General features: G+C 47.6%; 3 protein-coding genes across 5 annotated transcripts; 1 reads left to right on the top strand and 2 right to left on the bottom strand.

The window, feature by feature from the left end:
• Positions 1–534: 534 nt before the first annotated feature.
• On the bottom strand, positions 535–19,646 carry Snx32 (sorting nexin 32). 3 transcript variants are annotated; one of them, XM_057779920.1, is made up of 13 exons: positions 19,452–19,646; positions 4,245–4,349; positions 3,898–4,008; positions 3,670–3,791; positions 3,399–3,522; positions 3,156–3,260; positions 2,915–3,020; positions 2,757–2,832; positions 2,520–2,559; positions 1,737–1,823; positions 1,481–1,640; positions 1,318–1,403; positions 535–1,109 (listed from the first exon to the last, which is right to left on the bottom strand). In XM_057779920.1, the coding sequence occupies exons 1-13, from the start codon at positions 19,488–19,490 to the stop codon at positions 1,056–1,058; spliced, it is 1,215 nt and encodes a 404-aa protein (XP_057635903.1). In that variant the 5' UTR covers positions 19,491–19,646; the 3' UTR covers positions 535–1,055. The 3 variants fall into 3 exon arrangements, with proteins under 3 accessions (XP_057635903.1, XP_057635901.1, XP_057635902.1); XM_057779918.1 differs by having other exon boundaries at positions 535–1,403; XM_057779919.1 differs by having other exon boundaries at positions 535–1,403; positions 3,898–3,984.
• Positions 8,374–9,188, top strand: LOC130880736 (histone H3.3A). The gene has a single exon (XM_057779923.1). It carries the CDS (start codon positions 8,470–8,472, stop codon positions 8,878–8,880), a length of 411 nt encoding a protein of 136 aa, XP_057635906.1. The 5' UTR covers positions 8,374–8,469; the 3' UTR covers positions 8,881–9,188.
• Positions 11,286–12,162, bottom strand: LOC130880737 (non-structural maintenance of chromosomes element 3 homolog). Its single transcript, XM_057779924.1, has one exon. It carries the CDS (start codon positions 12,144–12,146, stop codon positions 11,286–11,288), a length of 861 nt encoding a protein of 286 aa, XP_057635907.1. The 5' UTR covers positions 12,147–12,162.
• Positions 19,647–21,619: the final 1,973 nt, after the last annotated feature.

Here is a 21,619-nt window from a genome sequence, read left to right as displayed (position 1 = left end):
TTTCACTCGGGTGGCCTATTGAACTGTTTTCTTTTGAAGGTTCTGTTAGATCTTTGCCTTTCCATACCCTGAGGCTTACCCTAGTGCCACGGTCAGTAGTGCTGTGAGCAGCTAAGTTGAGCCTTTGGCCTACTGTACCTATGGCTGGAGTCCATTCAGGGTGGGTCAACCAGGTGGAGCTCAGGACTTCAGCCCCAGGTGTCTGGAGCCCCACCTCCTCCTGTTACCAGAGCTAAAGCTTTGAGTGTTCAGTCCAGCCTGAGCCAAGGACTGAAGCTGCCCTATGGCAGGTGAACTGGGGTGGTAGTAGTCTAAGTCTTCCCCAGTTAGCTAAAAGTTCTTTCCTTAGCCTCATTCAAATCTGGGAATGATGCAGGAAGGGGCCATTTTTTCCCCTTTATTGAGGTTTTATGCTACATGTTTGCTGATTTCTCAGGAAATTCTGTAAGATAAGACAGGCAGAGAAAGACTACTGGACAGTAGCTTTGTTTTTCCGCGGTGCTGGGCATTGAACCAAGGGCCTCATACATAGTAGCTGAGCACTCTACCTTTGAGCTTAGAGCAACCAACAGATTGGGAATTGTGTTCTGTGGTAGAGAGCTAAGAGTGATACAAATCCCCCAAAAATAAACCTGTTGTCATTTGATAAAGAGCTGTGGTGCTTCAGGACTGCCTCTGAGTCCCCAGTGTGTGGTGACTCAGTAAGGGTGTGCACTGTGCAAAGTAAAGACCAGCAGACCCCCAACTATAAAACCAGGCTCTTTATTTGCAATTCAAAAGCCAGAAGTGGGATGGGGTGGAGAATTTGGCTCAGACTGCTGTAGGGAGGGCTAGGGTCCCTGGAAACTGCTTACCTGTGGCCAGGTGTGTCCCCCATGCTGCGCTGCCCAGGTGGGAGGGGGGAACAACCACCTTTGGGCCTTGGTTGGGGCAAGGAAAAATGGGTTCTGCTGTGGGCGTGTGACTAGTGGCAGCTTTGGTAGAGAGGGGCATCTCTGTGGAGAGGGTAGGAGGTGAGGAGGTCGCTGAAGGTTTCAGAAGAGCATCTGATTTCACTAAGGCTCTCCCTTAAGGGCAACAAGGGCATTTCGGAGAAGCAGGGTGCTGGCCTGCAGAAGAAAAGCCCTTAGAATTCTCTGAGGGCTGCTACTGTTGTATCCACTGCTCAGCCTGCAGGCCCCCCTTCCTAGTACCCAGTGAAAAGAGAAAAATAATGGCCCCAGGAGAGGAGGCATTACCTTGACCCTGGGCCTGACTATACATACACTGGCAAGAAGATGGGAGCAGCAGAGTCAGGAGGGGCCCGTGAGTGCTCACCTTGGCATGCTTGAGCTCCAGCTCTGCCAACTCAATGAGATTCTTACGGAAAGAGGAGACGCGGCGGGACTTGAAGTCCATGAGCTCTGGGGAAGAGTGAAAAAGTAAGGACAGTCAGTCAGGGTGGATTCTCACTGGGACCATGCCAGGCTTCAGGACTCACCCTGCTTGGCAGAGTCAGAGAGGCGCTCAAAGCGCTGGCAACACAGCTGTTGGTGGCTCTCCGCTGGTCGCACTTCCCGGTTCCTTGTACGAGCTTTGTCCAGCGCTTTGTTAGCATTCTCATAGTCGGCCAGTGCCCGAAGCCGCCTGTACAGCAGGTCCTAAGGTCATCAGCAAGATGACTGTTGCCATGGATTCTGCTGCCTGCCCGCCCCACATGACCTCAATCCCTGAGTGTACCTCGGGCCACCTCTCACCTTGGCTGCTTGTGAGTCTCGCATGTAGTATCTCAGCATGTCAGACAGCTTCAGGTCCTCATCAGAGGCTACCCGGCCTTCCAGCTTCTGTGTCAGGAAGATGAGACTGGGAAGGGGGCCCTTCCTCTATGTTTCCAGGAGAGAACTGCTTGGGAACTACTGGAGATCAGGTTCTGAGTTTCAGAAGGCAGGCCAGGGAAGTGTGTGCATGTGTGCAAGCCTAGTGAACCACAGGCTCAGTAGGTACATAGGCAAAGCAGAGTAGGGTGGCCAAGCTAAGGGCTTTGTATCTTGGGTAGGCTTGAGTGGACAAGGCCCCTGCAGGTCCTTGAATACACATTGCAGAGAGATTGGTATACTGCATGGACTTGTTTGGAATAAGAGTTTGGGAATTATGTATCTCAACAGGATGTTAGTGGCAGTCTCCCAGAGGTGTGGTACACCCCCATGCCCTTCTCCCACTCCCACCCCACCCATCTCAATGGCATGCTTTCTGTATGCCTTCATTAATTTTCTTTTTTGGAGTTTTTTTGTTTTGTTTTTTTGAGACAGGGTTTCTTTGTAGCCCTGACTCTCCTAGAACTAGGTCTGTAGATCAGACTGGCCTGAACTCATAGATATCTCTATGCTGCTGCCTCCCAAATGCTGGAATTAAAGGCACACACCACCATGGTCTGGTTCCATTCCATTTCTTTGTAATTCCATTTCTAGAGTGGGAGCCACCAAGCCCACCCATCACAGAAGGCTCTACAGAAGACCCTGAGTGTAGAAGGCAGTACTTACCCTCAGTCGTTCAAAGAGCTCTGCCAGCTTCAGGAAGCTCCTGGGAGGTGGAAGGCAGGGATCTGGGGCAACTCAAGGCCTCTCTGCCCTCAAACCCTCCTTGGAATCTTTTCTCCCCTAACCCCTTCAGAAGCTTCTGCACAGCCCCTCCCCCAGCCTGGTTTCTATAGAGTGCACACCCTCTTGGGTACACACAGTATTGCAGGCATGGGAGAGGACAGGGAAATGAGTCCTTACCTCTTCAGCTGGCTGACTTCCCGGGTTCCAAGACTGCTCAGTGCAGCAGACAGAGGTATATAGTCGTCTGCCAGGCCTGTTGGAGAACAATCCCAATCAGAGCCCCTAAATCTACATTCAAGCCCCACCCATGGTGAGAGCCCCTCAACCCATCATACACTTGTGGGAGTGCATGACACGGTCGGCCCTGTGGCAGGTATCTCGGATTCGGGTGTGGTATTCTACTAAGAAGGTTCTCTCGTGCTCAAAGAAGTCATCTACCTCCTACAGGATGGAAAGAGAACACTTCTTACCCACTCAACCAGGAGCATGGTGGTACCAACGCCCAGTGTGCCACCATTTCCTGGCAGCCCACAGCAGACCCAACCAGTGGCTTCCCTCCCACAGCCAGAGGGTCACCTTGAGCCCTGATATGCCAGTGATGAGGACTTCATCTGCAGATCTGACGATGCTCCTCAGGAACCCTCCCAGGACCTCCTTTCTGTTCTTCTCTCGAACACTCAGCTAAGGAGAGGGTGAGATGCTAGGGTGGGGCATTGGACCTTCTACCATGGTCAAATGCCACTCACACAGGGAGCAAACTGGGAGAGATTCTCAGGCCTGGTTCCCCAACCCTGGTCTCAGCATCCTCAATCAACTCACATCCTGGCTGTATTCCAAGAAGACAGAGAAGTTGTGATCCTGCCGCAGGGTCGGATGGGCTGCCAGGCGCTGCAGAAAGACTTCATGCATTGCAACCGTCTTCTTAAAGATGGCCAAGTACTCCCTGTAGACAACCACAGTGAGCTCCCATTATCATGGCTCCCCTCTTTCTCAGCAGACCTGGGGCTAGAGGTCAGGCTCTATGGACATCTGTCATAGTCAGGGAAGAAACCCTAGAGCTCTGGGGTGGGGCTGGGGTTTGGACACTCACGCTTCTAGCTCCTGCTTCATCTTGGCAAACTCTTCCCGGGTGATGGAGCTGTCGCCCTCACCCAACTTCTGCAGCTTTTCCCTTGAAGCCTCGAAGTCTGGCCTGGGAGGGGCTGGGGGAATCTGCTCAAAGGAGGGATGGATTGCCAGGGAGGCCATCACAGCCTGGGTCCTAACCCATGTTCCCAGCCTGCCCCTCACAGCACAGCACAGCCCAGCCCCTTCTCACGATAAGGCCGGCGTACTCCTCATTTTCCACATAGGTGTCATGTAGCCAGATGAATTCCTCGTGCTGCCGAACCACTGAGAACTCAGGCTGGGCAAAGTGAGGGAGGCCACTCTGGAAGCCCAGAAACACGTAAGACCTTATCTCCCCCAAACCTGCTAAGCAGCCACTTTTTAGCATTCCCATATTGCACCCCATTTGAAACCTGTGATTTCATTCAGGAAGGTGGGGCCTCAGCCAAAGGCAATCAGAGCTCAGGGCTGATGGCTTCCTAAGGGGTGGGAAGTTACACTGGTTCTGCCTCCCATCCCAGGCCATCTGCCCATCTCCTGGCCAACAGGCCACCGTACCTTGGTTTGAACAGTGAACTTCACCTTGTCCCGCTCACTCACTGCATCAGAAATCTCCACCTGTAAGGAGCTCTCTCCCTGCAGATCCACGGGCATGGAGGAAGGCTGTGGGGTGAGAGGGCAAAGTGGCTAAGTGAAGGCGCTTTGTCCTACCTCTCTGGAGACCCTGCTCAGAGTGGTACCGCTACCAACAAAACACTTCCCCAGCTCCCATCCTCAGGGGCAGGCAGAATGCTTTCATTGTTCTGTTTGGAAGGTCCTAAGTCCTCACTTCTGTCAGATATGAGAACTGCTTCTTTATAGAACCTGCGTGAGTTTTAAAATGCCTTTGTGTGTGGTGGTAGCACATGCCTTTAATCCCATCACTTGGGAGGCAGAGGCAGATAGATCTCTGAGTTTGAGAGCAGCCTGCTCTACAGAGTGAGTTCCAGGACAGCCAGGGCTACACAGAGAAACACTATCTCAAAAAACTAAAAACAAAACAAAACAAAAACAAAAAACCAATTAAAAGTCTCCATAACCCTGGCTTGGTGTCTCTTGCCTATAATCACAGTATCTGGGAAACTGAGACAGGAGGATTGCTGTAAATTTAAGGCCAGCCTGGCATTAGATAAAATAATGAGTTTCAGTCAGGCCTGGACTACAGAGTAAGATCCTTCCCCAAGCAGAAGAAAGCAGGAGTGGAGTTACAACTGCGGAGGGGCGAAGAAGCAAGGCCGGCAGGTGAGTGCTAGTCTTTGCTTTGGCCGTGTTAGTGGTTACCAGCATGCAGTAGTACACGGGGTTTAACTTTCGTTACCCACTCAACAACATATTATGCTCTTACCAGGGATTTGGATTTTTATTAGTACTATTTATTTATTTATTTAGTTTTTTTTTTTTTTTTTTTTTTGGTTTTTCGAGACAAGGTTTCTCTGTGGTTTTGGAGCCTGTCCTGGAACTAGCTCTTGTAGACCAGGCTGGTCTCAAACTCACAGAGATCCTCCTGCCTCTGCCTCCCGAGTGCTGGGATTAAAGGCGTGCGCCACCACCGCCCGGCTTTATTTAGGTTTTTTAAAGACAGCATCTTACTATGTAGCCCTGACTGGCCTGGAACTCACTGGTCTTTAATGCCTAACAATTCTTCTACCTTGGCCTCAGTATTAGGATTACAAGCAATGAGCCACTGTGCCTGGCGCCCTAAAGTATTATCACTATTACTGCTATTGTTCTCATTATTTCTTGTGGTACTGGGCATGGACTCATGCCTCGCTCTGGCAAAGCAAGTGTTCTACCACTGATCTAAATTCCAGTCCTAGTTATTTTATTTGGTTATATACTTACTTATTTTTGTTTTTTTGTTTTTTGTTTTTCGAGACAGGGTTTCTCTATGGTTTTGGAGCCTGTCCTGGAACTAGCTCTGTAGACCAGGCTGGTCTCGAACTCACAGAGATCCATCTGCCTCTGCCTCCCCAGTTCTGGAAATAAAGGCGTGTGCTACTATACCCAGCTCTACTTATTTTGTTTTTTTTTTTTTTATTTTCGAGACAGGGTTCCTCCGTAGCTTTTTTGGTTCCTGTCCTGGAACTAGCTCTTGTAGACCAGGCTGGACTCGAACTCACAGAGATCCGCCTGCCTCTGCCTCCCGAGTGCTGGGATTAAAGACGTGCGACACCACCACCCGGTTCTACTTATTTTTATAAATAATTACAATTCATTGCTAAATTTGTCATTAGTTTTTAAGACTCTTCTAGATTTACTACTGATATAATCCTATAACTTAAAAGCTTTATTCTTTCCTTTCCAGTCTTTGTTCCTGTTCCTGACTTACTAGTCCTAGACTACAGTACTTAAAAGAAGAGATAGGCAAGGTGATAAAGGAAACCCTTGGTTGTTTCCGATCATAAGCAATGACTTTCCAGCTGGGTGTGGCAAAGCACACCAGCACTTGGGAGGTGCAGGCAGGAAGATCAAGAGGTCAAGCCTGTAATAACTTTAAGAGACTGTAGACAGAATTCCAGGCCAGATCTGACTAGGTAGCGAGTTCAAGGTCAGCCTGACCCACGTGAAACCGTGGCTCGTGAAAAGAGAGATCTGTAAGTTCGAGGTCAGCCCCTAGTCTACAGAGCGAGTTCCAGGACAGGCTCCAAAAGCTACAGAGAAACCCTGTCTCAAAAAACAAGAACAACACTAAAAGAAAAAACAAAAAGAAAGGAAGGAGATCTGGAAGGTTGTTGAGACTGCTCAGCTGGGAATGCTACCTGCTGCCAAGCAAGATGACTCCAATGTCACCTCCAGGAATCACACAGTAGAAAGCAAGAATTGACTCCCTCAAGGTTTCCTCTGGCCTCCATATACTTGTGGTGATTTAAGAGAAAATAGCCCCCAAGGGTGTGGCACTATGTGCTGGGTGCTTCTGTGGGTGTCAACTTGGCACAAGCTAGAGTCATATAGGAAGGAGCCTCAGCTGAGGAAATGCCTCAAGATCCAGCTCTAAGGCATTTTCTCATTTAGTGATCAGTTCTGGAAGGTCTAGCCCATTGTGGGTGGGGCCGTCCCTGGGCTGGGTTCTATAAGAATGTGGGCTGAGCAAGCCATGGGAAGCAAGTCTGTAAGCTGTGCTGCTCCATGGTCTCTGCATCAGCTCCTGCTTCCAGGACCCTGCCCTGTTTGAGTTCCTGTCCCGACTCCCTTCAGTGATGAACTGCAATGCTAAAATATAAGCCTAATAAACCCTTCCTCCACAACCGGCCTTTTGTCATGGTTTTTGTCACAGTAGTAGAAACCCTAATTAAGACACACTGTCAGGAGGTATGGCATTGTTGGAGTAGGTTGGCCTTGCATGTGGAAGTGTGTCACTGTGGGGACAGGCTTTGAGGTCTTTGTTCAAGTTATGCCCAGTATCTCAGACCACTTTCTGTTGCTAAGCTCCTTCTCCATTCTCAGCTCCTCCAGCACCATGTCTGTCCCACCATGATGACAATGGACTAAACCTCTGAAACTTTATAAGCCACCCCAATTAAATGTTTTTCTTTATAAGAGTAGCTGTGGTCAAGGTGTCTCTTCACAGCACTAGGAACCCTAAGACAGAAGCCGGTACCATGTTTTTGTTTGGAGGAATTTGGACTTTGGTACTTTGGGATAGAGAGGCAGTGGAATGGCTTTGAGCACTGCTTGATGAATTACACTAGTAGGAGCACGGAGGATGTGCTGAGGATGAACTGCGCTGTGAAGGCTGGGTCCAGAGGTTTCGGGGAGAAGAATTTTGGAATGTTACCTGGAGGCGGTTCTTGTGACATTTTGGTGGTAAAAGTGGCTGCCTTTTGCCCACATCCCAAGAGACTGCCTGAGGCTAAGTGAAGAGAATTGGATTAATTCCACTGGAAGAGAGAATCTCAAAACAGCCAATTGTGTGGTTAAATGTGCAGTTTTAGGAGAAAAGGAGCACCAGAGGTGGAATGGTGCTAAATTCTGTGTTCAAGGAGATAAACAGATTAAGAAATGAAATAAAGGCACTGCTGACCTCAGAGCAATATCCCACTCTGCAAAATTTCCGATTTGTGAAAAGGAGTTAAAGAAAAGCTAAGAGCCGCCAGGTGCTGGTGGTTTGAAAGAAAAAGTCTCCCAAAAGGAGCGGCACTATGTGGAGGCAGTGTGGCACTGCGGGGATGGGCTTTGAAGTCTTCTTTGCTCATAATACCCAGTGTCTCAGTGTCTGTTGTCCTGATGTTTGAGCCCCTTCCCCATTCTCAGCTCCTTCTCCAGCACCATGTCTATCTCCACGCTCCCATGTCCCACTATGATGATAATGGACTAAACCTGTGAAACTGTAAGCTGGCCCAATTAAATGGTTTCCTTTATAAGAGTTGCCATGGTGATAGTGTCTCTTCACAGCAATAGAAACCCTGACTAAAACTCTTGTCATGGCACTCCCCTCTCCCAAATAAATAAATAAAAATGTAGTGGTGGCACATGTCTTTAATCCCGCACTTGGGAGGCAGAGGCAGGCAGATCTCTGTGAGTTCGAGGCCAGCCTGGTCTACAGAGCAAGTTCCAGGACAGGCTCCAAAGAGAAACTGTCTCAGAAAAAAAAAAAAAATCAGCGCTGGTTCTGCAAGCTATAGCACTTGTTTTGAAAGCTCAAGGAGAGCCGTCGCCGCGCCGCCGCCGCTCTCTAACGCCAGCGCCGCCTCTCGCTTGCCGAGCTCCAGCCGAAGGAGAAGGGGGGTAAGGAGGTGCCCATACCATGGCTCGTACAAAGCAGACTGCCCGTAAATCCACCGGTGGTAAAGCACCCAGGAAACAACTGGCTACAAAAGCCGCTCGCAAGAGTGCGCCCTCTACTGGAGGGGTGAAGAAACCTCATCGTTACAGGCCTGGTACTGTGGCACTCCGTGAAATCAGACGCTATCAGAAATCCACTGAACTTCTGATCCGCAAACTCCCCTTCCAGCGTCTGGTGCGAGAAATTGCTCAGGACTTCAAAACAGATCTGCGCTTCCAGAGTGCAGCTATTGGTGCTTTGCAGGAGGCAAGTGAGGCCTATCTGGTTGGCCTTTTTGAAGATACCAACCTGTGTGCTATCCATGCCAAACGTGTAACAATTATGCCAAAAGATATCCAGCTAGCACGCCGCATACGCGGAGAACGTGCTTAAGAGTCCACTATGAGGGGAAACATTTCATTCTCAAAAATTTTTTTTCCCTCTTCTTCCTGTTATCAGTAGTTCTGAATGTTAGATATTTTTTCCATGGGGTCAAAAGGTACCTAAGTATATGATTGCGAGTGGAAAAATAGGGGACAGAAATCAGGTATTGGCAGTTTTTCCATTTTCATTTGTGTGTGAATTTTTAATATAAATGCAAGATGTAAAGCATTAATGCAAGCAAAATGTTTCAGTGAACACATTTCAACAGTTCAACTTTATAACAATTATAAATAAACCTGTTAAAATTTTCTGGACAAAAAAAAAATGAAAGCTCAAGGAAACCATGTAAAGGAGAAAGGGAAGAAATGACTACAAAGTTGTCCTCTGACAGCAGATACATGCAATGACACACATGTGTACATATATGCAGATACATGCTACGACGCTCACATGTGTACATATATGCAGATACATGCTATGGCACTCACATGTGTACATATATGCACATGCAACAGACTTTAAAAAACAAAACCCAAACATATCCTTAGATGATGCTGATTTTTATCAAATGTCTCTCCCTTTCTCAGGATAGTTATATGCATGTTATTCTGTTTTTTTTTTTTTTTTTTTTTTTTTTGGTTTTTTGAGACAGGGTTTCTCTGTGGTTTTGGAGTCTGTCCTGGAACTAGCTCTTGTAGACCAGGCTGGTCTCGAACTCACAGAGATCCGCCTGTCTCTGCCTCCCGAGTGCTGGGATTAAAGGCATGCGCCACCACCGCCCGGCCATGTTATTCTGTTTTAAAATTTTTATTTTGGGGCTACTGAGATGACAGCAGTTAAGAACACTACTGCTCTGGGGTTCAATACCCAGCACCCACCTGGCAGTTTACAACCATCTGTAACTCCAGTCCCAGGAAATCCTATCTATGTCTTCTGCACCAGATGTAAACACTGTGCACAGACATACATGCAGACAAAACACACACCCATACATGGGCTGGAGAGATGGCTCAGTGGTTAGGAGCACTGGCTGCTCTTCCAGAGGACCTAAGTTCAATTGCCAGCAAACACATGGTGGCTCACAACCATCTGCAATGAGATTTGGTGCTTTCTTCTGGCCTGCAGGCATTCATGCAGGCAGAACACTGTATACATAATAAATAAATAAATCTTTTAAAAAAGAAACAACCCATACACACATTGAATAAAATTAAAAATAAAGAGAGCCAGGGTTCTACCACCTATGTTAGGCAGCTAATAATTGTAACTCCAGCTCCAGGGGGCCCAACACCCTCTTCTGGTCTTTGTGGATACCTGAATTCATATGCATATACCCACACACAGACATAGAATTTAGAAATAAATATTTAAAATAAATGATTTATTATTATTATTAATACTTGATTTTGTGAGACAGGGTAGTGCTATGTAGCCCAGGCTAGCCTAAAACTATGTAGCTCAGGCTAGCTTCCAACCCTAGTTAATTTTCCTACCATTGCCTCCAGAGTGCTGGGATTACAGGTGTGTGACCATCATGCCTGACTCTGCAGTTTTCACGGGGGGAAGATCAGGAGTTTGAAATCAACCTGGGTTACATGAGACCCTGTTTAAAAATAACAAGAAAAAAAAAAAAACATGCCAGGCAGTGGTAACACACACCTTTAATCCCAGCACTCCTTTGGCAGAGGCAGGCAAATCTCTAAATTGGAGGCTAGCCTGGTCTACACAGTAAGTTCCAGTCTGAAGACAGAAAACCCAAACATCAGCAGGTGACATGGCTCAATGGCTATGGGTGCTTGCCACCAAGCCTGATCAGATCCTCATATCCCCACTGTGGAAGGTGAGAACGAGTTCCCATAAACCGTCCTCTGATTGCTACACGTCATGGCACACACAAGCATTTATACACACCATAATATCTGTAAATGAAAAATAACGCCTCTCTCTCTCTCTCTCTCTGGTCTTAGAATTTTTTTTTTTTGTTTTTTGTTTTTTTTTGCTTTTTTCAAGACAGGGTTTCTCTGTGGTTTTGGAGCCTGTCCTGGAACTAGCTCTTGTAGACCAGGCTGGTCTCGAACTCACAGAGATCCACCTGCCTCTGCCTCCCAAGTGCTGGGATTAAAGGCGTGTGCCACCACCGCCTGGCCGGTCTTGGAATTCTTTATAAACCAAGACAAGCCTCAAACTCAAGAGATCCACCTGCCTCTGCCTCCCAAGTGCTGGGATTAGGTGAGAACCACCACTACCACGGCCCAGCTCAGGTACAGTATCATAGAATTACATCAGTTCTAAAAGAAAAAATAAACTGAAACACATCTTAAGATAATACACTTTAATTATTGTGGAAATATGCTTCTCCCATCCCCATATTTCCTATTCTTCCGCCTTGAACTTGAGAATCCCAAGCATTTATTTCAAGAAGCTGCGACTGGACCGCTGGGTTCCGGTCCGACCCTGCTCTGCTCGTCTGCCAAAGCCTCACAGTACTGCGTGGGCCAGTTCTTGGGATCTTGATTGTGGACTTTGGCCACAAATTTAAGAACTTTCATCTTACTGGTTTCCAGATTTGCTCGTGGACCCCACTGGAGCTCACAGTCCACGGGATCTGTGTGGGGTATCCGTCGGGACTCCAGGTAACGCTGTCTCACGAAGTCTTCAGTAATGAGTTTCTTCGGATCTCCGAAAACTGAATGCTTCTTGGTGGGATACACCCCCAAACGACGAAGAAAATCCCAGACTTCGGTTTCCGGGATGCTGTGGCCATTCATAAAGATGAGCCCTAAAATAATCATCAGGAGGCCGGTTGTGGGCGTTCCCTGGTCGCCTCTCATCTCAGCATCCTCCTCCACGGGCTCCAGGGTGTTGATGAGGATGTAGGCGTTGCTCTTGGGTTCGAGTTCTACCAGTTTGTACCCGAACACATAGTGGAGCCGCTCGGCAGCCAGCTTGAGCAGGTCTGGGAAGATGTCCTTGTAGTCACGGATGACGTGCTTCAGGATACCGGTCCGCTTGATGGGGATCTTCCGCTGGTCCTTAATCAGCAAGAACTGCACCAGCTCTGCCACCTTCAACTCCAGCTGTTTCTGGGTCCGGAGTTCCGGGGCGGGAGTGGCCTGGGCCGGGCGGGAGCTCGGCGACAAGGCGCCTGCACTGCCCTGCGAGGCATCGGGGCGTCTGGGCCCACTCAGGACCTCCCCAGAGGCACCCAGATCACGGTCGCTGCCGCTTCCGGGCTGGGCACCAGGGCGGCTCCTGCTCCTCGGCGTTTGTAACATGAACAGGCGGCGGAGAGATGCTCCTGTAACTGGCAGCACCGGGCGATTGGGGGTCGTTTGCACCAGGCGCCCACGAGGGGTAGGGGGCGGGGGGGGGGGGCGGTGGCATGGGGGGGTGTGCGCGACGACAAACCAAGCTTCGGATCTCATTGGCTGGTTCCAAATGCCAAGCACCTTACATTCCTGGAATACTGCCTTGCTAAAGAACTACCATCTTGACACATTAATTTAACTTGATCATATTTTATGGTTTGCGTCTTGGTATATCTTTCTCCTTTCTCTTGAAATGCTGCGAATGGACCCAAGGTCCTGCACAGGCTAGCAAGCAGCTATCGTTAAGGCTTAGTTTTCTGTTTGTTTTTGGTTTAAAAAGTATTTTAAAAATTTACATTCACTTATTTATTTATGGGGGCAACATGTAATAGTCAGAGGAGGACAACTCGGAAGGAATCAGTTCCTGCCTTCCACCAAGTGGTTTGGGGGCTTGAACTCAGGTCATCAGGCTTGGCAGTCTGAGCCAAGCGGCTGCCCTGTCTGTCTAACCATCTGGAGTGGCTGGGTTTACTGCATGAGCCATCGGTCAAACTCTTCTCCCTTTCTCTCAATGGTTTTGACAATTTGGGAGGGGTGATAAAATATACGTTAAGTTTCTCTTTTGTTCTTTGGAGACAATGCCCTGTGTGGCCGACGACAGCCTCAAACTCTTCACCATGCCTCCATCTGCCAGTATATGTCGTTTAGAGTGGCTCAGTGGGCAAAAACACTTGTTGCATAAAGCCTGGTGACCTGAGTCTGCTTTCTGGAACTGGAACCCATGGGGGGAAAGGAAAGAGAACCCCCAAGGCTGTCCTCTGATTGCCACACGTCTCCCGTGGCAGGCAGGCGTCTCTGTCTCTGAGGGGCTCTGCCCAGCTCAAGCGTGGCGAGCACGAGCATGGCTCTAGCAGGCCTTGCCCTGCCCCCCCATTCCCTCTGTCTAGCTAAAAACCATGAGATTACATTCCTAAAGCTAATCCCCAAGGTCCGTTCCTTTATCTGTTACTCCTCCTTCTGAGGTTGATGGCCAAAGTCTTGCTATTAAAGTATTGAAGTCCAGCCTGGTGGTGGTGGCCCACGCTTTTAATTGCACTCGGGAGGCAGAGGCTGGCGAATCTCTGTGAGTTTGAGGCCAGCCTAGTCTACAGAGTGAGTTCCAGGACAGTCAGGGCTGTCACACGGAGAAACCCAGTCTCGAAAAAAATAACACAAAACAAAACAAGGAAGTGTTAAAGTCCAGCAATCTAAAGTCCCCTTTGGTTCACCTAATTAACATATTCAATCAAAATATACCACCACATCCACATCCTAACCCAAACACAGACCTCCCCTTTCTCTCTTTTTAAATATTACACCTGCAAGGCCATTTGCTGCTGTTTTTGGGCCTGAGCCAGAAAGCAGCCATTTTAACTTTTCTTCCATACTTAACAAAGGATCTCTCTGTAGAAAAAAGGTGTTTGAGTGTGGTTTGTGCCTAATCCAGGGTCACAGAAGAAGCCCCTGCTTTGCCGGGGGATGGAGTGTCTCCACTCTCTCCCCCAATGCTAGAGCTTCAACGAATTCAGTTCTCAGTGCCCATGGTCACTTGTAACTCCAGCACTAAGGATTTCATGTCTCTGGTCTCAGAGGGCATCTGATCCACACGCAGACACATACACACATTATATTGAAAATGAACCTTAACATTTAAAATTTAAAACAAGTTGGGCAGTGACGGCACGTGTCTTTAATCACAGCATTTGGGAGGCAGAGGCATTGGATCTCTGAGAGTTCAAGGTCAGCCTGGTCTACAGAGTGAATTCCAGGATAGCCATTGCTGTACAGAGAAACCCTGTTTCGAAAAACCAAAAAATAAAAATAAAACAAAACAATAAAAACAACCCTACTGGAACCATCATTCTTCGAGGTACACGCCGATGGCACAGGAAGATTCGTGCTCTGTAGCTGTTGCTACCTTTCAGCTCTCCTTCTTTTTTTTTTTCCTTTGTTTTGGTTTTCGAGACAGGGTTTCTCTGTAGCTTTGGAGCCTGTCCTGGAACTAGCTCTTGTAGACCAGGCTGGTCTTGAACTCACAGAGATTCACCTGCCTCTGCCTCCCGAGTGCTGGGATTAAAGGCATGCGCCACCACTGCCTGGCTCTCCTTCTGTTTTTTAAACTAATTGTGGGGTTGGAGAGATGACTCAATAGTTAAGAGCATTGGCTGCTCTTCTAGAGAACCCAACATCAACATGGCAGTTCGCAACTGCTCACAACTGTCTGTAACTCCAGTTCTGACGCAGTCTTCTGGCCTCCATGGGCACGAAGCACGAATATGATCCACAAACACACATGCGGACAAAATACCCATAAGCATAAAATAAAAACTTAAAATCAGGTGGTGGTGGTGGTGCACGCCTTTAACCCCAGCACTGGGGAGGCTGAGGCAAGCGGATCTCTGTGAGTATGAAGTCAGCTTGGCCTACAGAATAGTTCTGGGACAGCCAAGGCTACACAAAGAAACCCTGTCTCTAAAGTCAAACAACAACAATAACAACAAAAATTAAAACAAGCAAAAGATTAAAAACATTTGTATGGCAGAAATATGGTCTATACATTATTTATTTATTTATGTATTTATTTATGTATTTTTTTATTTTTAATCAAAGGAGGCAGAACTCGGTGAGTTCAAAGCCAGCTTGAACTTCTGGACTCCACAGCACTTTTACACACACATGTACATATACTCAGACAGACAGACATACATGGAGACATTTACATAAATAATGAAAATAAATCTCTTTTTTTTGAAAATAAATCTTTATAACAAAATTAAAAAGGAGAAGTGAGGTACATTAAGCATAATGTAGAGGCATGAAATCCCAGCAATTAGTAGGCTGAGAAAGGAGGACTATGGAGAATTCAAGGTAACCTGGGCTACACAATGAGTCTGGGCTACATTCTGAGAAAGATAAACAGAGGCTGAAGAGCTGGTTCAGCATTAAGAGTAACTTGCTGAGCCGGGCGGTGGTGGCGCACGCCTTTAATCCCAGCACTCGGGAGGCAGAGGCAGGTGGATCTCTGTGAGTTCGAGACCAGCCTGGTCTACAGAGCTAGTTCCAGGACAGGCTCCAAAGCCACAGAGAAACCCTGTCTCGAAAAACCAAAAAAAATAAAAAAATAAAAAAAAAAAAACTTGCTGGCCGGGCGGTGGTGGCACACGCCTTTAATCCCAGCACTTGGGAGGCAGAGGCAGGCGGATCTCTGTGAGTTCGAGACCAGCCTGGTCTACAGAGCTAGTTCCAGGACAGGCTCCAAAGCCACAGAGAAACCCTGTCTCGAAAAACCAAAAAAAAAAAACAAACAAACAAACAAAAAGAGTAACTTGCTGTTCTTCAGAAGAATAAGTACGGTTCGCAGCATCCACATCCACATTGTAACTCCAGCTCCAGGGGTCCTGATAACTCTGGCCCCTGAGGACCTCTGCACTCACAGGCACATACCACATGCAGACACACACACCTACACACACCACATGCAGACACACACACACCTACACACACCACATGCAGATACACACACACCTACACACACCACATGCAGACACACACACACCTACACACACCACATGCAGACACACGCACCTACACACACCACATGCAGACACACACACCTACACACACCACATGCAGACACATGCACCTATACAAAGTTAGAAATAATTTTTAAGATCTTTTTTTGGTTTTTCGAGACAAGGTTTCTCTGTGGTTTTGGAGCCTGTCCTGGAACTAGCTCTTGTAGACCAGGCTGGAATTTTTAAGATCTTAAAAAACACAAAACAGGTGGGAGGCTGGGAGACAGGTAAAGTGCTTGCTCTATAAGCAGACGACAGGGCTTCCCAGAAGTCAAAAGAGCCAGGTAGGCATGGTATACTATGTATACCCTAGCTATGACCGGGAGAGACAGGATCTCCAGAGCAAGCCGGCTAGCCAGGCTAGCTCAAATGGCAAACTTGAGGATCAATTAAGAGACATCAACATGGGCCAGAGAGATGGCTCAGCACTTAAGGGCATTTGGCTACCCTTCCAGAAGGATCCAGGTTCAATTCCCAGCACCCACACGATGGCTAATGACTGTAACTCCAGTTCCAGGGAATTCTGACTTCCCCCAGCACTGATTGCACATGGTACACAGACATATATGCGGGCAAACAATCATAGAAATGAAATAAAAGTAAATATTTTCAAAAGAGACATTAACCTCAGACCTCCACATGCACAACTAATACACATTTGAACACTCATACCATACACACATAGCAAGCAAAAAAATGGGATCAAGAAAAAATACAAAGTAAGATGGTAAGTTTTTAATATACTATATGGATAATTTTAAAAACTGTAAATGTCCTAAACATTTCAATTAAAAGCCAAGCATTTCAGCTGGGTATGGTGGGTCAGACATGTAACGCCAGCATTTAGGAGGCAGAAGCAAAAAGAATTACCAAAGTATGAGGAAAAGAGAATTATATAAGGAAACCCTATCTCAAAAACACTAAGAGATTAGGAGAACTTGCAGTTCTTCCAGAGTTCAATTCCCAGCCACCACATGGTGGCTCACAACCATCTGTAACGAGATCTGGTGCCCTTTCTGGCATGTAAGCATACACACAGAACACTGTATACATAATAAATAAATAAAATATTTTAAAAACCACAAAAATGACTTTCTCTACTTTAAAATAAGCTAAGATCTTTTTCTTTATATATATCATATATATAAACTATTATTATTTTTTTTTCTTTGGTTTTTCGAGACAGGGTTTCTCTGTGGTTTTGGAGTCTGTCCTGGAACTAGCTCTTGTAGACCAGGCTGGTCTCGAACTCACAGAAATTCACCTGCCTCTGCCTCCCAAGTGCTGGGATTAAAGGCGTGCGCCACCACCGCCCGGCTATCATATATATAAACTATTATTTTATTTTATGTATATGAGTGTTTTGCCTGTATGCATGTCTGTGAACCTTGTATGTGCCTGGTGCCTGGGAAGGTCAGAAGGGGCTATCTGATGCCCATTTACATACACAATAAATAAAAAGATAATAAACATAAGAAAAATTTAAAAATAAACATAAAGTGAGGAAAACAAATATGTGGTCTTAAAACTTTAAATTTATTTTTATTTTATCTACATTGGCATTTTGTCTGCATGTATGTCTGTGGGAGAGTGTCAGATCCCATTTGGAGGGATATGCACTTGGGAGGCAGAGCTCTTGTAGACCAAGCTGGCCTTGAACTCACAGAGATCCACCTGCCTCTGCCACCACCGCCCAGCTTTTACCTTTTTACTATTTATTTTCCTTGTCGTTAATAAGATTAATCAAATATCTTCTATTTTTACACTTCCTCCCCACTATAGTTTTGCTTGTATTTATTATTACTGATAATTTTTGAAGTGCTAAGGATCAAACTGGGGACCTTGCTAGGCAAGCAATGTGCCACTAAGTCACACTTTCCAAGTTCCTTAGTGTTCCTTTTAATGTCTCTACATTTAAATTTTTTTTTTTTTTTTGTTTTTTCGAGACAGGGTTTCTCTGTGGTTTTGGAACCTGTCCTGGAACTAGCTCTTGTAGACCAGGCTGGTCTCGAACTCACAGAGATCCGCCTGCCTCTACCTCCTGAGTGCTGAGTGCTGGGATTAAAGGCGTGCGCCACCACCGCCCGGCTTACATTTAAATTTTTAAAATTTATGTGTATGTGTGTGTCCATGAGTATGCACATTTGCCTGCAAGTAACCAAGGAGGCCAGAAGAGGGTCTTAGAGCCCTGTAGCTGGAGCAACAGGCAGTTGGGAGCCTCCTGATGTGGGTGCTGGGAACCAAATTCAGATCCTTTGCAAGAGCAGCAAGAGCTCTTAACCACTGCGCCATCTTTCCAGTCTGCATCTACATTTGAAAGATGTATTTTGTGAAGACAGGATCTAACCTAAAGGACTTTCAGAAGATGGCTCCTATATCTGGGGTGCACTCAGCAGTGAAATGGTTCAGCGCACTCTCAGGACATATACAACCTGTAAGATAACAGCAACAACAGCCACCCCAACAGCACCAATCAGCAACACTATGTCTGGTCTTATAATATGCTAGGTATTGTTCTAATAATGAAATAAATTTATATAGTCATGGCAGAGTCTCACACTGTAGCTTAGGCAGGCCTCAAACTGGTAGTAATCCTCCTGCCTCACCTTCACAAGTGCTGGGATTACACCTGGCTTCTAATCACTTTATAAACACATTCCAAGTGCATATATGTATATATGTATAAAACAACATATACGTGTATACAGTAACAATATGCATATATGTGTAAAATATGTGTATAAAATAACATATATGTATAAAAGAATGTGTGCATACATAACATATATGTGTATATGCATAAAATAATATATACATATAAAATGATATATATTCTTCTGCTTTTGAGACAAGATCTCCCTGATAGCCCTGCCTGACCTAGAACTTTCCATGTCGGCCAGGTTGGCCTTGAACTCACAGAGATCTTCCTGCCTCTGCCTCTGGAATTCCAGGACTAAAGGTGTGCATCACCATGCCAGGTTACTTATACATACTTTCTAATATGAACATTCGTGAACAGGCTCAGCCCCTCTTATTTCTCCAGATTCCATTTGAATCCCACTCTCAACTTCTTGGACTCTCTGACCATCCCAAGTCGCCCACCCTCACTCTCCCCACTCCTCCGTCTTCAAACCCAGGCAGCCTACCTCCCTAGTCCCTGGCTTCCTTCTTGATGTCTATCTCTCTACTCAAATCTACTTTACTTGGTGGCTGCTTGAGGGAAGTGTGACTTCCAGAATGAACCACAGAGGTTCCATCTTTACCTCTGCTACAGCTCACCAGCGCCTTCACCCCCTACAAGTGTGTATTTCTGCAAGTCCCAAGACAGTGAATATCTTCAATAACTATTGAATGGGGCGGACGGGGGAAAAATGAAGAATGAATGGATGTTTTCCTAACTATAGAAACACAAACACCCAGGTGAGCCTGTGAACCCGACAGCAGTCCCTCACCCTCGCAGTCACTTGCACACTGCCTTGTTCTCCCCAATTCCATCCATGGAGGCTGAGGTCAAACCCTGGTTATCTTTGTTATCCTCAACTGGCCCCTCTGCAGGGGCCATAGAAGCGCTGCATTCTCTTGCTCAGGTCTTGCTCCCTGCTTGGTATGTGATGATGGGGTGAGGTGGAGTAGGAAGAGGTTTGCTTCCTTCCTTTACCTTGCTCTCTTTCCCGGCCTCCTGATGAAGCTCCTCCATAGTGCTCCTCAGCTGGGACACACAAGAATCCTACAGCTGGCCACGGCCTGCGCGTTCCAAGAGCTTGGATGAGAGGACCCTGTAGGGATCCTATCAGCTGACATTGACACACCTCTCTGGGTGGTTCCTCTAGCCTGCAGTGCTCCTTCTGACTGGGCACTAGGTTTGCCACGGAAGCTGCTATTGGCTGGGAGGCCTGTCGATCCTGTGCCAGCTTTTAAGCGGCACCAGAGAGCCGGTCCAGGATAGGCCAGAGCCTGAGGAGCTCTAAGGTTCACGGGGGTCACGTGCCGGTCCCGCGGGGGTGGGGGGACCCTACAATCGCGGCGGTTCCGGCCCGGTGGTCTCCATCCACCTAACGCGCACAGTTGCACATGCGCACTAGAGCATCTTGGCGCCACCAGGCGGTGGGCGGGGCGAGGAGTCCGGAAGGAGGTGAGGGTGGGAGGGAGGGTTGGGTAGGGGGGAATGGGGAACCCGAGTGAGTCAGGGGGGCTAGGGCCGAGGGCAGGCAGCAATGTCTGTGGAGAAAGAGATTCCATTCAAATTGCCACACCCGGGCCCGAAAGTACGGGGTAAGCAGTTTAGGAAGCCGCGGGGCCGTAGTAAGGCCCGGGCCCGGGGCGCCCGGAGCAAGGCCCACGTCCACAGGCGATCGCAACCCGAGCCGTACGGCAAAAAGGCGCAAGTGCGAGAGAAAGAGAAGGTGTGGACTCCCTGGAATGGACTCATCGTGATTGGGAAGAGAGTGGAACTCTTGGACAGAAACCTGCAAAAGTCTAAAGTGTGGGACGCAAAGTTGGAATCTGAGAACTGGAGGCTGGAAGTCGTGGGGAAGAAGATCTCGAAAGAGAGATCGGGCCTGCATCAGGAGAAGGTGGACACGAAGCTCTTGAACAGTGTAGAAAGGACGTCACAGGCTCCAGCAAAGTTGGAGGATGATATCCCAGAGGAGATTTGGGGACAGCAAGAGGACAGACCCAAAGCTGGAGCTGTATCTAAGAGTGCAGAGATGACAGCAGAGCCTGAAGAAAGATTGAAGTCTAAGGACAAGTTGAGGACCAGTGGAGGGGACTTGAGATCCAGAGGGGATCAGCTGAGGCAGAATGAGGAAGTGGAGTCGAGTGGAGAGAACTTGGTGTACAAGAGAGAGAAACGGGTGTCCATGGGAGAGAAGGTGGTGGGCAGGGGAGAGAAGCGGTCTTTTGTAGAGAAAATGGACAGTAGAGAGAAACGGGGGTCCATCAGAGAGAAGGTGTCAGACAGTGGCGAGAAGCGGGGGTCCATCAGAGAGAAGGTGTCGGACAGTGGCGAGAAGCGGGGGTCCATCAGAGAGAAGGTGTCGGACAGTGGCGAGAAACGGGGGTCCATCAGAAAGAAGGTGTCTGACAGTGGCGAGAAACGGGGGTCCATCAGAAAAAAGACATCTGACAGTGGAGAGAAACGGGGGTCCATCAGAGAAAAGGTGTCGGATAGTGGAGAGAAACGAGGGTCCATAAGAGAGAAGGTGTCAGAGAGTGGAGAGAAACGGGGGTCCATCAGAAAAAAGGCATCCGACAGTGGAGAGAGGCGGGGGTCCATCCGAGAGAAGACATCCGACAGTGGAGAGAGGCGGGGGTCCTCCAAAGAGAAGGCGAAGTCAAGTGATGAGAAGCTGAGATTGAATAGAGAGAAATCAAGTTCCAGTGGAGGAGAGAAGCCGAGGACTGGTGATAAGAACCTGAGATCCATGGAAGATAAACTGGAGTCAAATACTGAGGAAGCACAGTCCGATGAGATGGAACTGGAAGAGCATTCAAGACAGGGAAATACAAGCGAAGAAGACATTGAAAGAGTGATAAATATTACTGGTGATGAAAGTGCGATGGAAGAGATGAGTCTGGAGATGCAAATTCCTGAAAGTCCGGAAGGCAGAGATGAACAAGAAGGAGCAGAGAAAGCGGGGGAGATAGACAGTTTTGTCTTGGACAACGTGGAAGATCCCGCCTATGAATCTGTTCCTATGGAAGAGAAAGACGAAATTAGAGAAGGCTCCAGGGAATCAGGTGGATGAAGACTTGAAGGCAAAGGAGATTGGAGAAGTATTGAAAGTCAGAGAGGAGCTCGAGCAAAGCCAAGCTCTGCTGACC

The sequence above is a fragment of the Chionomys nivalis genome, chromosome 8 (assembly GCF_950005125.1).
Source record: "Chionomys nivalis chromosome 8, mChiNiv1.1, whole genome shotgun sequence".
Classification (NCBI taxonomy): domain Eukaryota; kingdom Metazoa; phylum Chordata; class Mammalia; order Rodentia; family Cricetidae; genus Chionomys; species Chionomys nivalis.
The sequence above is the reverse complement of the archived record's forward strand: the minus strand, read 5'-3'. Positions and strand labels throughout refer to the sequence as shown.